This window comes from Vitis vinifera, chromosome 7 (genome assembly GCF_030704535.1).
Source record: "Vitis vinifera cultivar Pinot Noir 40024 chromosome 7, ASM3070453v1".
NCBI classification, from domain to species: Eukaryota; Viridiplantae; Streptophyta; class Magnoliopsida; order Vitales; family Vitaceae; genus Vitis; species Vitis vinifera.
This window is the reverse complement of record NC_081811.1, coordinates 16,812,110-16,828,446: the sequence shown is the minus strand read 5'-3', so window position 1 is coordinate 16,828,446 and position 16,337 is coordinate 16,812,110. Positions and strand designations below refer to the sequence as shown.

General features: G+C 38.5%; 1 protein-coding gene across 1 annotated transcript; it reads right to left on the bottom strand.

Annotated features, from left to right (window-relative positions):
- Nucleotides 1–24: 24 nt before the first annotated feature.
- LOC100245423 (uncharacterized) lies at nucleotides 25–14,769 on the bottom strand. The gene is made up of 4 exons (XM_002265869.5): nucleotides 14,590–14,769; nucleotides 14,350–14,463; nucleotides 1,473–1,577; nucleotides 25–574 (listed from the first exon to the last, which is right to left on the bottom strand). Exons 1-4 carry the CDS (start codon nucleotides 14,690–14,692, stop codon nucleotides 315–317), a joined length of 582 nt encoding a protein of 193 aa, XP_002265905.3. The 5' UTR covers nucleotides 14,693–14,769; the 3' UTR covers nucleotides 25–314.
- Between the last annotated feature and the right edge of the window lie 1,568 nt (nucleotides 14,770–16,337).

Below are 16,337 nucleotides of genomic sequence, written 5' to 3'. Positions count from 1 at the left end.
AACAAAGAACAAAAGAAGCCAATATTTCCTCACGATCTTTTTTCTGAGTCTCCAATGGACCTTTGATTATATAAAATATGGGACTTGGGGGGGCTGCAAGTGTCTCAACTGGATAGAGAATTACAGAGATAACGAAACATAAAAACCCAAAACACAACCCCCATTGACCGCATAAAAATCAGCTTATTTGAAAACAATGCCATTCAACTGAAAGAACACCCAAAAAAAAGTACACGAGAAGCATAATTTTTCTCCTCCTTTTCCTTTCTATTGGTGAGGAATTTCCTTCTATTGATGAGGAACAGAGCATACCCTCAAGATTCTTCTTTATTTAGACTTCCAAGTGCCCTCTGCCCATAAAGTTTTTGTTCCCGAGCTTTCTTTGCAGCAAGGGCTTCCTCATCAAGGACTTGGATGGGGGACCACTCTGGCAATTTCAGCCAATCCTCACTCTTCTGTGATATGGACTCACTGAAGTTCTTCCAAACAGGTTTTAGTTTAAGAATGGCAAAATCCACTGATGTTCCTGCAACAGAAAACATGACTGAGTATCGGACAGCACCTGCTCGACCACCTGAAATGCCAGAGAAAGAAACAGTCAACCACTGGTGGGAGCTCAGTTGAGGTTTGGGGGGGATTGGGTAGTAGTCATCAAATAGAGCTGAACAGTGAAAAAATAACAATCACAGCCTTCAATTTTTACAAGCAGCAAGATTAGACAAATACATGCACATCACCATTCACGAAAACAATCATTCCAAAACTTGTAAAATTGAATGAAAATAATTTGATTTGTCATCCACCCTAGCTCAGTTAGCACCTAAGCTTCCTTCATGGTTTAGGAAATCTTGGGTTCCATTCATGCCAGGCTTTTCACTTAAAAGGGAAACAATCAGGCATACATGTAAGAAAAAGTCAGAAACAACTGATTCAACCATTTTGTAAATGATTTCTCCATTCAAAGAACTAACTACTGACAAACAAAGAAGTCCTCATGTTGCGAATGAAAACAATAAACCTCATAATAGACAAAATCTACATAGACCCTTATGTAAAGACATAAAATAACCAAGTCATATGGGCAGTCTCCCACAGTGGAATTGATTCAATAGATTGCAGTGAGAAATCAATGCAAGTGACAAACACCAGCTCGGTTGAATAAAACATTCTTTTGGATGATTGAATAAAAACACAAGGAGTCTGGCTAGCTAAAAGGCAAATAGGTTTGTTATCATGGTGTTCAAAATTTAGCTACTTGGTATGACCTTTGACATGGTTCAAGCCTTTTAGCAAATTTATAAATTTATAGTGCAAACTACAGTTAAATCAGAGCAGATGTATCGAAGAACTGGATTGTCTGATATGTGATCTCGAACTTCAGAGAAGCTTAGTCTTCCCACCTTGGTTCTAATAAAGAAAAATCATTTCAAATATATATTGAAAGAAACAGAGAGAGATCGATGGAAATTGACCTTGAAGGCACCCTAGAATAGCACCACTACCAAAGCCACCAACTGCAGAACTTATTAGATCATCAGGACCTGTACCTCGATTTCGTCGTACAAATTCACGTGCTCCTGTCAAAGCAATGAAAAAAATGTGTTACAATCAAAAACTCATTGGTTCACAAGATATATGTTATGACAAACACATGATGTTGGGCGAAAGCAAAAAGGAGGAAGAAAAAAGATCACACAGATTTTCTGTGGTTCCCTCCAATTTCAAGTACATACACAGATAACAGATTTCAATATACAAGGAGGTGTTGTGTGCAACTTCAATCGAACTTCTCACTTGAGGAATAAGGAGGTGTTGCTGTTGCAAGAGCCATTTGATGGTGGATTAGTCTCCAATTAGGAAGATTGTTAAGTTGTGTGGAGCCTAATTTTTATTTAAAGGGTATTTTAGGTATTCTACACATGTATTAGTTTGCCCTAATTTTCTCATTATATAAGGAATTACTAGGGTGGGTGACCCTTTTTTAAGGTGAGGATGTGTGAAAACAAAAGAGTGTTATTAGGTTTGAGATTACCTTGTATTTTTCTTTTTGATCATAGTGGAAATTCTATAAAGACAAAATGGATGTATCTCTCACATTGAGAGCAAACCGCTATAAATCTTGTGTGTTCTATCTATTTTTTTTTTTCTTGTGTGTTATTGCTAACATAAATAGGGATTTTCTCCTCACAAAACCAAGTGTAATACATGTAAAGTAGGCATGGCAAAGAAGTGGGTGCAGCTGAGCACAAAGGAAGTGTACAAAGCACACCACAAACAAAAGAAAAGAAAAGAACGCATACAAATGGCCCAATCCAGCCTAGTTGCTGCCCAAGTTATCAATGAAGCCTAAATAGAAAATAGTGATGTTCCCCCGCCTGTCCCCTAAATCAAACAAACAGATTTTTGAGGTGGTAATCTTTTGGGGCTAATTCCAAAAGCCCTAAACCTTCAAAGGTCCATTCTATTACACTTTTTTCAAATATAATAAAACACACATGAAGGCACCATCCTGAAAATCCTCTTATGTTTCATGTCTTCAAAGATACCATACCAATCCAACAAAGCTTTTTACTTGAATGAGAAAAGACCTAGTTGACTTCAGAAAATATGTGTGTGTGTGTGAAAGACAACAATTTATAGCCTACTTATAACTAATAATGGACGAGGACATGATTTGACTCCTCTTGTTTTCCCAAACAACATCCATTAGCAAGAGACAATCCCAGAGACATTAGTTGATCAACCATAAAGATTTTCCTTGCAAACACCTACCAAACCGAAAAATCCAACCTTGAAGAAAGCCTTTGTAGTCCAAACCTCCTTCAATTGGAACAAAGAGGAAGCAACTAAGCTTAAAGATTCTCAAAAAGACTTTATAGAGAATGAACCCTTTTAAAGACTATCTACATCGATCTATCCTCAAAATCATGGTGAATGCTAACAAGATGGATAAAGTGCAAGAACGACTCCATTATATCCAATTCCCAATCCTAGGAACTCCTAAATCTCTTAAATCTCCTAGTTCAAATTATCTTAAGTCCTTTCTTCTTCCCATAAGTCCACCACTCAATTATCTTTATGAACTATTAGCCTAAGTTAGGGAAATAAGCACTCAAGCGAGCTTCCCCACATTGCGCATTATACCAAAACTTCATTCTATAACTCTTATCTCAAAACAATATTCATCCTAGAATATAATTCTTCCCATAAGTTTGCCAATTGATCATCTTTATGAATTGCTAATATGAATAAGTCAGGGAAACAATCTTTCAAAGGCACTTACTCAAGCCATTCATCATATCAAAACTTGGTCCTATGGTCATGCCCCATAACAATACTTGTCCTCGAATAGAAATCACCCACTCCCAACTAGCTCCTCCTCCTCCTACATAACAAGTTGCCTATAACCAAAATGCCTTTAGAGAGTTTGAATATAACTTTGGGAATTTTATTTTAGTTATTGAGCATTTCTTGTTATTCTTTATCTATATCTAGTTCTTTTTCTATTTTATCATCTTCAAGAACTTTTTTCTTCTTCAGTTTTGTTTTGTTTTTTTTTTCTTTGATGAGCATAAGAACCTTTGTTAACACTCATCAAGACATATCCTCTTTATTTTATACAAATCTCATCCTTTCTTTACGGGATAATTTGTCTTAAGGTTTCAAAGTTCACCTACTCAACCAAACACCTATTAAGGCATAATTTCTAGCATGCACTTTAGTATCTAAAATTGGAACTTGGTTTGCACATGATACATAAAACACATGAGTTGCTCTATATACTAAAACTAAACATTTGTCCCTATCACAAAGCCTAGAATGGGTATCACTTATTACTCCACTCCTTCCAAAAGCCCTTGTCAAGCTGCAACAAAGATTTGGTCCATATACTGTAGACACCTAGAGTCCATGTTGCTCTGTAGCACATTTTTTTTTTATTTTATATATTTATAGATGATCTGGTAGACACTTCAATATTTTTTTTTCTTTTGATCAGAAACGAAGAAAAATATATTAATAGAGGAAAAGATACAAGAGAAAGAGAAGAAACCAAGAGAATGATGAGAGGTCCTTCCCACAAAACAAAAACTAAACAAAAGAGAAAACACCCAACTAAAGAAAACTAAAAACACAGAAAAAAACCCAACACTCTCAAACTTTTGAAACGCAAACCGCAGTCCAGTTGAGTTGTAAAACACTTAGAGGAACTCCTCTAAAAGTTGCAGCACAAGAGGCCCAAAGAGAGGAAAAGAACATAATCAAGTCCCATACCATCTCTTCCGTTCTCTCTTTATCCTCAAAGATCCTATTGTTTCTCTCTTGCCATACCATCCATAACAAAGCAAGGCAAGCGATTTGCCAAAGTGTCTTGCCTCTTAATGAGTTCCCCAAACCTTTAAAAGCAATAACCAACATGTCCTCAATACTCCTTGGAGGAACCCAAGCCAACCCTGCTAGATTGAACAACTTGTGCCAAAGTCCAATGGTAACAGGGCAATGAAGAAAAAGATGATCTATCGATTCTCCATTTCCTTTGCAAAGAATGCACCATTGAGGACAGAGGGATTAGTAGGGTCTTCTCAATTGCAACTTGTCATTGGTGTTTACCTTCCCATGTGCTACTAACCAAGCAAGGGCCTTAACCTTTGAGGGGGCTTTTGAACTTCACAAGAACTTGGCTGGAAGGAACAAGATAGGATTTGAGACTTTTGACAAGGTCAAGAAAAAAGATTTCACTGAAAACAGGTCTGATGATGACAAAGACCACGCTCTTGAATCTGCCAAAGAAAGAGAGAAAAACACTGAACTAAGGGAAGACATTAAACTCTGAAGGAGATCAAATTCTTAATCAATGAGATTGCGGTGAAAATTAAAATTCCAAGACAGTGGAAAGGAATTGCCAAGGACATTTGAGACAGTGAGGTTTTTCACAGAAATAACTCTATAAAGACCAACAAATTGAGAGCACAAAGTTTGGTTACCCCACCAATGATCTTCCCAAAAACGAATTCTCTCCCCATTCCCCACCACTAGGTGGACAAAAGGGGAAAAATCTTGGAAAACTTGAGCAATAGCCTTCCAAGGACATTTGTGTGACCATCTAACCACCATGTTGGCGTCCCATCCATTAGGATGTGTCCCATAAATACTCACAATAATCTTATGCCAAAGACCACTCCTTTCTCTAGGGAACCTCTAAAGCCATTTCCCAAAGAGAGCAATGTTTCTCAGAGAAGTCTTCCCAAAACCCAAACCTCCCAACTCCTTTGGTCTACTAACAACATCCCATCTAATAAGATGATCTTTCTTCCCTTCCCCCGCCCCAGACCAAAGAAAATCCTTTTGCAACTTCTCAATCTTTGAGGCTATTGATGCTGGGATTTTGAAGAGGGAGAGGAAGTAGCTAGGGATGTGAGACAAACTTGACTGAATTAAAGTAATCCTCCCTCCCAGAGACAAAAATGCCTTTTTCCAACCATCCAACCTCCTCGAAATTCTTTCAACCACCGGATCCCAAAAGCCTATTATCTTTGGGTTCCCTCCCAAAGGAAGGCCTAAATAAGACAAAGGCCACTCTGACACTTTGCAATCAAAAACCGAGGTCAAACTACACAACAACTCCTGTCCAGTATTAATACCTGAAATGGTGCTTTTTTCTAGGTTGATTTTTAAACCTGATACTTGCCCAAAAACCAAAAGGATAATCTTTAGGTTTTGAAGATGTTCCAAAGAGGTTTTAGAGAAAAAGATGGCGTCATCTGCAAACTGTAACAAAGACACTTTAGTCTTATCCCTCCCCACAAAGAAACCCTCAGTTAGCCCAGTTTCCTCTACTCTGATCATCAACCTACTTAGAACATCTGCTACTAAAGTAAAAAGGAAAAGAGAAAAGGGGTCTCCTTGTCTCAAACCTCTAAAGGCCTTAACCCAACCCTTTGCATTCCCATTAACTAGGATTGCAAAACTTGATGAAGACAAACATCCCCTTATCCAAAATCTCCATTTCAGACTGAACCCCTTCCTTTCTAGCACATGATTTAAAAAGCCCCAATCCACATGATCATAGGCCTTCTCAAAATCGATTTTGAAGACTACCCCTTCCTCCCCTGACCTTCTTTTCTCATCCACCACTTCATTGGCTATCAACACAGCATCCAAAATGTGTCTCCCTTCAACAAAGGCTCCTTGAGAGCCAGAGACTGTTTCATGGAGGACTTTGCGTAAACGCCTTGATAAGACCTTAGCAATTATCTTATATAAACTTGTAACCAAGCTAATAGGTCTATAATCCGAGATTTTAAAAGTTTGGCTTTTCTTAGGCACCAAAGCAATGAAGATTGCATTTGTACTTTGATTTATTATCCCATTGGTGTGGAACTCAAGACACTTCAATATAAATGCATTGAAATCATCATAAAATAATTCCCACTTTATATCATCAAAACTAACAACTGCAATTGGCCCTTGAGGCTCAGACCAAGTGGCAAGGGTTGGGGTGGGGATTGAGATAATTCTTTTTTTTTTTTTTTTGATAAGTAATGAAGAATGGTAAGAATAACACACACACCCACCGTGGGTAGGGATTGAGATGATTCTAGGTTTAATTCCATACAAAAAACTATTTTTGATAAGTAATGAAAATAATAATAATAATAAAATAAATAAAAAGGAAAAACTAACTACAGTAACTTAAGAATCATGGAACAGAGGGAATTTAATGCATCAATTGCCACATTTTTCACTATAGCTTGAGATTTGGTGATAGATGTTCAATCTCAGGTATCACAATTATATCACACAAATAAAAAATAAAATTACCAATTTCGGGATAGAACACTAGAGTCATAATCCATGTGTTTTGGTACTTGCAATTTGCCTTGGTGGCCTAAATAGATTGCCAGTCAAGATCTATTTGTGTATATGGACAGATGCATAATCTAGCATGCCCCGAATTTCTCCAAGTTTGTGATTTTTATGCTTTCCATTCTTAACTAAGTCTGGTAAGGGTGAGAAATACGAGATGAAGTGCAAAGTTGAAAGGAATATTGTGGAGAAAAAGTCCTTTCAAGTAGAGTTTGAAGGATTGAATGGTGGAACTTGGGTATCAGTAACAGAGAGGAGCCGAGGTTTCGTAGTTTTAGTAGGATTTGACATGGAGGAGCTGGATTGGTTGATGGAGCATTTGAAGAAAGCTGTGGAGGTGGAGGTTTCCAGGGGTTTTGTTCGAAAGATCAGGGGCAAGACTAAGACCCTCTTGATGGAGATATGCTTCAATAACAAAGGGCGGTTCATGAAAATTACAGAATTGGTTATAAAAAGGAAACCTTTATTTCTTGTCGTCCCCGAGGGCATCAAAGGGAAAGGGTGGGAAGATCTTAGGAAGGCGATCCTATCAGTGCAAGAGTATTCTGAACGAGACGGAGGAGCTTCGAAGGAGAAGAATGGTGATATCCGGATGAATAGGGACACTTTCAGAGGAGGTCGGTCATATGCAGAAGTGGTGGCAGAGGCTGGTTTTAGGACTGGAGGTACGTTGGCAGCTGGAAAATGGGCCAGAGCTGTAATATGTGAAAGCCAAGAAAAAGTCCAAGACTGGACTCACGAAGGAAGAGCCATTGCGAGGATGATGGGTATGAAAGGAATGGTGTCCATAAATCCCATTTCAGCTTTCAAAGGGTGCTTCTTTGTGAGTTCAACAAGGAGAGTGGAAAGGGTTCATGATCAGGGAAGACTTTCAGTGAAAGGAAGGACGATTCTGCTAAGGAAATGGTCGCCTAAGGAAAATATGGTGGTTCACGGAAAGTTCAAGAGGGGCTGGTTAGTATTGAAAGGTCTCCCTTTCCACTTGTGGGATGAAGTTCAGTTGAATTTCATTTTGAAGAAACGGGGGAGGGTAACGAAGGTGGCAAAGGAAACTTTGAAGCTGGTGGACTTGACGAGGGCGAAGCTGTGGGTGGAGATGCTTCCAAATGTCGTGTTACCAGCGTTGCTTGAGGTGGAAGATGAGGACTGGTCCTATACAGTAGCAGTTTCAGTCACCGGAGAAGATGATGAAGCCGACGATGTCACGTCCGAGATAACCCGTAGCAGGAACGAGTGGGTGAAAGCGGGAGGTTGCGTCTCTCAATCGTCAAAAGCTACAGAAGGGCTACAAGGTAGTATTAGGGACATTGAGTGCTACAGAAAGAGGCGTCTTCCCCGGGCACGTCATCGGCAGTCAAGGACAAGTTTGGCGGACAAAGGGGAGAATGGAGGGGGAAGGAGCAGCTTGGGCCCAACAGAAGAAAATTTTATTGGGCCCGAGCATGAGACCTCTTTTAAAGCCCACTCGGTAAGGGCCCAAAGTGGGATGAGGCATCGTGGGCTTCAAGATGGCCTAGAAGCTCCTCAAGCCCACCAGACTGCATCGGCTTCGTCCCCTTCTCCCCAGCGAGTTGTTTCCTCTGCAAAGGCGATCGCGATGCTCTGTCCAGACGGTGCAAGGGCTGGCGCCGCGCCTTTCTTTGGAGAAGAAGGTCGGGCTGTTAAGTTAAAGGCCCAGTCCCTTTCCAACCCTAGTCCATTGTCAGACACCACCATGGGTTGTAAGTTTAAAGGCCCGTCGGGGTTGGGCCAAAACTTAGGAGGATCGAAGCCCTCTGGTATGGATGTCTGGACGCGAAGGGAAGAAATCGAAGCGAGGAAGGGGAAAGCCCCCGCGGTTCACACGAGAGATGCTACGCATGAGGAAGAGACGACAATTTCAAAGAAGACGTGGTCTACCCTCTTCCCTCTAAGCGTCGATCGGCGACAGGGTCATCGGTGTAGCAGTGAGCCTATTTTCACACGGGGTTCGTCGTCGTCAAGTGAAGACCGCAACATGGAAGAGGAGTTTGGGATGGGATTTCAGATGGAGCGAGGAATCAGAGTGAATCCTCTCTCCAGATGTCCTCTGTCTGGTAATCTTTCGAAGGAGGACACCTCGGCGAGCCGCGATGAAGTCAAAGGAGGGCTAACGGGACGAGTGGGGTTTGATCTGCGTGGCTCTTCAGACATGGTTTCACCTTCTAATTCAATAATCAGAGGTAAAGGACTCATCTTTGAGGGGATTTGCGAAATTCCGGGAGCCAAAAGCTTGGAGGTATGTCAGCCCTCTCCTTCTCAGCCACCCGAGTCACCTTCTTTTCCTTCCTGTAGTCCGGATTCTCCTTTGACGAGTCCCTCTGGTCCACTTCTCCCAATTCAGTCCCTCTTCCTCAGTCTCCTACGGAAAATCAAGTTATCTCAAAAAAATTTTATGAAAAAGGTGGTGTTGACTATTTAAAATATGGTGACATCCCTGACCGTGTTGAGGAGGAGAACCAGTGTGCTTTATCTAACCAGATGACTAAGAGTTGTACCCCTAAGGAATCTATTGTCAGGTCGCATAAGGAGGATTCAGGTGATTTCCTTATTGATGGTCTGTCCTCCGGGAAAATGGCCAAAGTGAGAGAGGTTTTATGCTCTCTTGACATTAAGGTGTATTCCAGGAGGAAGAACAGAGGCCCTACAGGTTATTGAGACCTGTTGGTTTTGGCTCGGAAGGTTAAGGTCTTTGTGTTTTCCCATGAAAATTATCAGCTGGAACGTTAGGGGTTTGGGTTCAAGGAATAAGCGTAGGATGGTTAAAGATTTTCTTAGGTCAGAGAATCCGGATATTGTGATGATTCAAGAAACAAAAAAGGAGAATTGTGATAGAAGGTTTGTGGGAAGTGTCTGGACGATCAGGAATAAGGACTGGGTTGCTCTTCCGGCGTCTGGGGCATCAGGTGGGATTTTGATCATCTGGGATTCAAAAAATCTGCGTAGAGAGGAGGTGATAATAGGATCTTTCTCGGTCTCAGTCAAGTTCTCTTTGGACGGTTGTGGACCTCTTTGGATTTCCGCTGTTTATGGTCCAAACAGTCCCTCACTTAGGAAGGATTTTTGGGTGGAACTTTTTGACATATATGGATTAACTTATCCGTTATGGTGTGTGGGCGGTGATTTTAATGTCATAAGGAGAAGCTCAGAAAAAATGGGGGGTTCTAGTCTAACACCAAGCATGAGGGACTTTGATAGTTTTATTAGAGAATGTGAATTGCTTGACCACCTCTTCGGAATGCTTCATTCACTTGGTCAAATATGCAAGAGTCTCCCGTGTGTAAGAGACTGGACCGTTTTCTCTACTCAAATGAGTGGGGGCTGCTCTTTCCCCAAGGCCTTCAAGAAGCCTTAATCAGAAGGACCTCGGATCACTGGCCAATTGTTATGGATACCAACCCGTTTATGTGGGGGCCAACACCTTTTAGGTTTGAGAATATGTGGCTAAAACACCCTAATTTCAAGGAGAACTTTAGAGATTGGTGGAGTGGGTTTCAAGGAAACGGATGGGAAGGTCATAAGTTCATGAGGAGACTTCAACATGTTAAAGCCAAATTGAAGGAGTGGAATAAGTTTTCTTTTGGAGAGCTTAAAGAAAAGAAAAATAGTATTCTCAATGATTTAGCTAACTTTGATGCCGTTGAGCAGGAAGGGGGTCTCAATTCTGATTTGTTAAGCCAAAGAGCCTCAAGAAAAGGGGAGCTAGAGGAATTAATATTGAGGGAGGAAATTCATTGCAGACAAAAAGCTAAGGTGAAATGGGTCAAGGAAGGGGATTACAACTCTAAGTTTTATCATAAAGTGGCTAATGACAGACGAAATAGGAAATATATTAAGGAGTTGGAGAATGAGAGGGGCTTAGTGCTGAAGAATGCCGAGAGTATCACAGAGGAGATCTTACATTACTTTGAAAAGCTTTACACAAGTCCTACAGGAGAGTCCTGGGGTGTTGAAGGATTAGATTGGTCCCCTATTTCGGAAGAGAGTGCGTTAAGGTTAGACTCCCCTTTCACTGAAGAAGAGATTTCTAAGGCCATTTTTCAGTTGGATAGGGACAAGGCTCCGGGGCTTGATGGCTTTACTATCGCCGTATTCCAAGAGTGTTGGGATGTGATTAAGGAGGAGTTGGTGAGAGTGTTCGCAGAATTTCATAGGAGCGGAATTATCAATCAAAGCACTAAGGCCTCTTTCATTGTTCTAATACCCAAAAAGAGTTTGTCAAAGAGAATATCAGACTTTAGACCCATTAGTTTGATCACTAGTCTCTACAAGATAATAGCCAAAGTGCTCTCAGGGCGCTTAAGAGGGGTTCTACATGAGACCATCCACTATACTCAAGGCGCTTTTGTTCAAGGGAGACAAATATTGGACGCGGTTCTTATAGCGAATGAGATAGTGGATGAGAGAAGACGGTCAGGGGAGGAAGGCGTCGTATTCAAAATAGACTTTGAAAAGGCCTACGATCACATGAAGTGGGATTTTTTTGGATCATGTGTTAGAAAAGAAGGAGTTCAGTCCTAGATAGAGGAAATGGATGAGTGGATGTTTATCTTCGGTATCTTATGCAATCTTGGTGAATGGTAGCGCTAAAGGGTGGGTTAAGGCATCAAGAGGATTAAGACAAGGCGACCCTTTATCCCCTTTTTTTTTACTTTAGTCGCAGATGTACTGAGTAGGATGCTTATGAGAGCAGAGGAAAGAAATATGATGGAGGGTTTCAGGGTGGGTAGAAATAGAACTAGGGTGTCCCATTTGCAATTTGCTGATGATACCATATTCTTTTCTAACTCACGGGAGGAAGAGCTACAGACTCTGAAGAGTCTTTTGTTAGTGTTTGGGCACATTTTTGGGCTCAAGGTCAATCTTGAAAAGAGTAGTATTTATGGCATCAATCTTGATCAGGCTCATCTTTCAAGATTGGCTGTGATGCTTGATTGTAAGGCGTCCGGATGGCCTATTCTCTATCTGGGTCTCCCTTTGGGCGGGAATCCTAAGGCGTGTGGCTTTTGAGATCTAGTGATTGAGAGAATCTCAAGTAGATTAGATGGGTGGCAAAAGGCCTACTTATCCTTCGGGGGGAGGATAACACTTATCCAATCTTGCCTTACCCATTTGCCATGTTACTTCCTTTCCTTATTTAAGATCCCCGCTTCAGTGGCTGCAAAAATTGAGAGGTTGCAAAGGGATTTTTTATAGTCAGGGGTTGGGGAAGGCAAAAGGGATCATTTAGTGAGGTGGGATGTTTTGTGCAAACCGAAGACAATAGGGGGTTTGGGTTTTGGGAATATTTCTTGGAGGAATCTCGCTCTTCTAGGGAAATGGTTATGGAGGTATCTTAGAGAGGGTTCAGCTCTTTGGCATCAGGTCATTTTAAGCATTTATGGTTCACACTCTAATGGTTGGGATGCTAACACTTTAGTCAGATGGTCACATCGCTGTCCTTGGAAGGCTATAGCACAAGTCTTTCAGGGGTTTTCCTTGTTTACTCGGTATGTGGTAGGAAACAGGGAAAGAATTCGGTTCTGGGAAGATTTGTGGTGGGGGGACCAACCTTTGCGAATCCAATATCCAAGACTATTTAGAGTAGTCATGGATAAAAACATTTCTATTTCTTCAGTTCTCGGTCCATCTCGTCCTTTCTCTTGGAATTTGAATTTTCGCCGTAACTTGTCAGATTCTGAGATTGAGGACTTAGAAGGCCTCATGTGGTCTCTTGATGATTTGCATCTTTCTCCTTCAGTCCCAGATGCCAGATTATGGCCATTATCCTCTTCAGGGCTTTTTTCACTCAAATCCTTTTTTCTAGCATTATCTCAATCTTCTGGATCTCCTCAGGACTTTCCTTCAAAGATCGTTTGGAATTCTCAAGTTCCTTTCAAAGCGAAGTCCTTTGTTTGGTTAGTGGCACACAAGAAAGTGAATACTAATGACATGTTACAAGTGAGAAGACCTTACAAAGCCCTTAGTCCTGATATTTGTATTCTGTGCATGAAGCATGGGGAATCAACAGATCATCTTTTTCTTCATTGTTCCTTGACGATTGGGTTGTGGCACAGGTTATTTCAGTTAGCTAAGATGGATTGGGTTCCCCCAAGGAGCATATATGACATGATGTTCATCAAATTTAAAGGCTTCGGTAATTCTAAGAGAGGGATAGTTTTGTGGCAAGCTGTGAGCATCGCTCTAATTCGGGTTGTGTAGTGGGAAAGAAACGCAAGAATTTTCGAGGATAAAGCAAGGAATTCAAAGTTCCTTTGGGACTCTATTGTTTTCCTTGCTTCCCTTTGGGCTTTCTGTTCCAAGGCATTTAAGGGGACTCCCCTTAATGTGATTCAACTGGATTGGATAGGGTGTGTACTCCATAAGGATTGGTCCTTAGTGGGAGTTCGTTTGTTTTATGTGTATTTTCCTGTAATTTAGTTGTCTTTGGTGGGAGGATTTCTCATCCTTCTTCTTGTACTTCTTTTTTCTATCAATATATCTTTGTGTCGTTTCCAATCAAAGAAAAAAAATAATCTAGCATGCCCCTTTGTGGAATAAAAAAAAACAAAAAACAAACTCCAGGTTCAAACAAACTAATAAAACAGTGGAAAAGAATCATATAGGATCACATGCAAAAGATTCATAGTAAATTCCCTAAATGATGCATTTTTTGTTGATCAGGCATTGTTCTTTCCTTGGTAGGATGCATTTTTTGTTGATCAGGCATTGTTCTTTCCTTGGTAGCTTGGATGTTAGAAGCACGAGTGTTGCTTTCCAATTGGATGTTTTTCTTCATTAATTGCTATTACATCAATCTTCCTAATTAGTGTACCAATTGTATTTGCTTCTCCTAATGGCTAGTCAAATAACAAAAATATTGTCCAGGATGTTATCATGAACTGCACTAGTTTTTCTATTGGGGTTTCCTTCATTCTCTAATTTCAAATAATATGTTTTTATCAACCATCTACTTGTTTCCATTGATAAAAAGAAAAGATCCAAAAAGTTGACATAGAGAATTCCCATCCATCCTAATTCATCAAATGTGCAGTTTGCAATTGATTAATGACCAAAATCAATCCTTCTTTCACAAAAATGGTGTCCTCCATTGAAAACTAGGATAGGTGACCTAAGATTTCACCGGAAAGATTTATGATAGTGATTTACAACAAACACGGGCTATCGCCCGCCCAAATCTTTAGTTCCATTTAACCTACACAATCATCATAACCTTCAAAATCTTATCATTGAAGTAGATGTGATTTCCAATACGATGCTTGGACTTGAACAGAAACTAATCAAAAGGGGTCCCAATTACAAAATTCCCAAGTAATCCAATCGGTTCATATCTTCAAATTTCCATCCCTAAGGTGTATGACGCTACTGTAATTGCCTTAAGAAAGTTGTGTAATATGAATAGACACATTGCACAACATACTTGAAACCACGGGATTCAAAATTCACAAGAAGAGGATAGGAATTTACCGCAATAGCAACCAGTGACAATAGCAAAATTAGCAGCGTAAGTAGCAGAAATGTTAGCGAGTCCATGGACTTTTCGATATTTGGATACCAATCCAGTTCCTCCACCAACAATCCCTATTCCATGGGAATACAGATAATTAAGCTCCGCTTGGTCTCCGAGAAAATGAAGGAAAAGGAAAAAATAATAAAAAGAAAGAAATTAGACCGTAATATCCAAAGTTGTGCGGGAAACAAATCAACCTGCAAGAAGAGTGGGGATGAAGAAGCGCTCCTTCCAAAACTCAGATGAGGAAGACGAATCGGAAGAGGAAGAGGATTCTAGGTTTTTCTCATTTGACGACATTGGCAGTCGCTGGAAGAAGTACTGAGTCCTAGAAATTTCACACTAACTGTTGTTTAGGAACGGCTCAAGGGTTTTTTTTTAATAAAAAAATAGATTTTCCATATAAAAATATAATATTTCATAAAAAAGTATAAATTTATACTATATACCTTTAAAAATATTTTAAAGTTGGGTAAAATTTATTTAATACATCAATTTTTTTTATAAATAATTTTTAAAATCATTAAGTTTTTTAAAAGATAAAATTTAAGGAATAGATCTTAAAAGTAAATTTAAATTATTTTAAATAATAAAATTAATTTTAGGAATTTAAATATAAAAATTAATTTTCTTTATGAACTTATATAGGATGTAATTTTTTTTTAATATTCTTTGTATTTTTTTATTGTTTCTTAAAATATATAGAAAAAAAGGTCTAAAAACACCTAAAATATGTTCCATAAAACCATCCTTTTTAATTTTTTTTTATAAACAAAGAATAAAAAAATATTTTTAAAAATAGTTATCAAATAAGACCTTATATTTTCAAATCAGTGCGAAGAAAATTTATTTGATTGAAAGTTCTTTTAAAAAATAAGAACTTTTGTACAAAATATTTTATATAAACACTTAGTGGGTGTTTTGATTTATAACTTAAAAGTAACTTAAAAGTGATTTAATAACTTAATTTAAGTTATTAAATAAATTAAGTATATTTGGTAAAAATAACTTATAATATGACTCAAAATAAAAAACAACTTCAAGTGACAAGTAAAACCACTTAATTTATTCTTAAGTCCATATATTTATTTTACATTTTTAACCCCATTTTCCCTAATTACTTTCATAATTTTCTTTGTTATTACAATACCTCTACTATTACATAACCTCTTTTGCCTTAATTATAATTTATAAGGATAAATATATCATTTTGATGATTTAAAATATGTTTTAAGTCAATTTTATCAAAACAACTTCAATACTTAAAAGTAAAAATTAAGTAATAAATTTTAAATTAACAACTTACGTATAACGTAATTTAAAGTCAACTTATGTCATTAAGTAATAAGTATTAAGTTTTACGAAACACCTTTAATGTCTTATTAACTATTCCAAAAAGTAGATATAGAGAAGGCTTAAATAAATACTATATGAATACAGAGATAATAAATATCTAATTTAAGAAATATTGATAAAAATAATTTTCTAAATTGTTGTATTTTTATTTTATTTTTTTCAAAATCCTAGTTTGTGAGTGGTTCGAAGTTGAAGTCCCGATGGTGACAAAAATTTACATAAGAAAAGAAAATTATTTATGAAAGTATATTATTTGGTGAAATTTAATTTAATGTAACGCTACATTGTAAAGTTTATAATTATTGTATATAGATATAGAATGCTTTAAATTAGGCATTTATTTTAACTATTGTCCCATGAAATATAAGTGTACTAAGAAGCTTTCTACCGGTACATTATTATCTCAGTTGAAATATAGCATATTGGCTTGCCCTCCCCTGTGCTAATTATTCCTCTGCCATTACGAACTTTTCCACAACAATTGGCCTTGGATCAACTTCTTTTCTCTGTTTCTCATTCACCTTAGCACTCGCTAAATACAAAGAAATAGGAATCGGAAAATAATAATGATAAATAGTAATACGGAGCA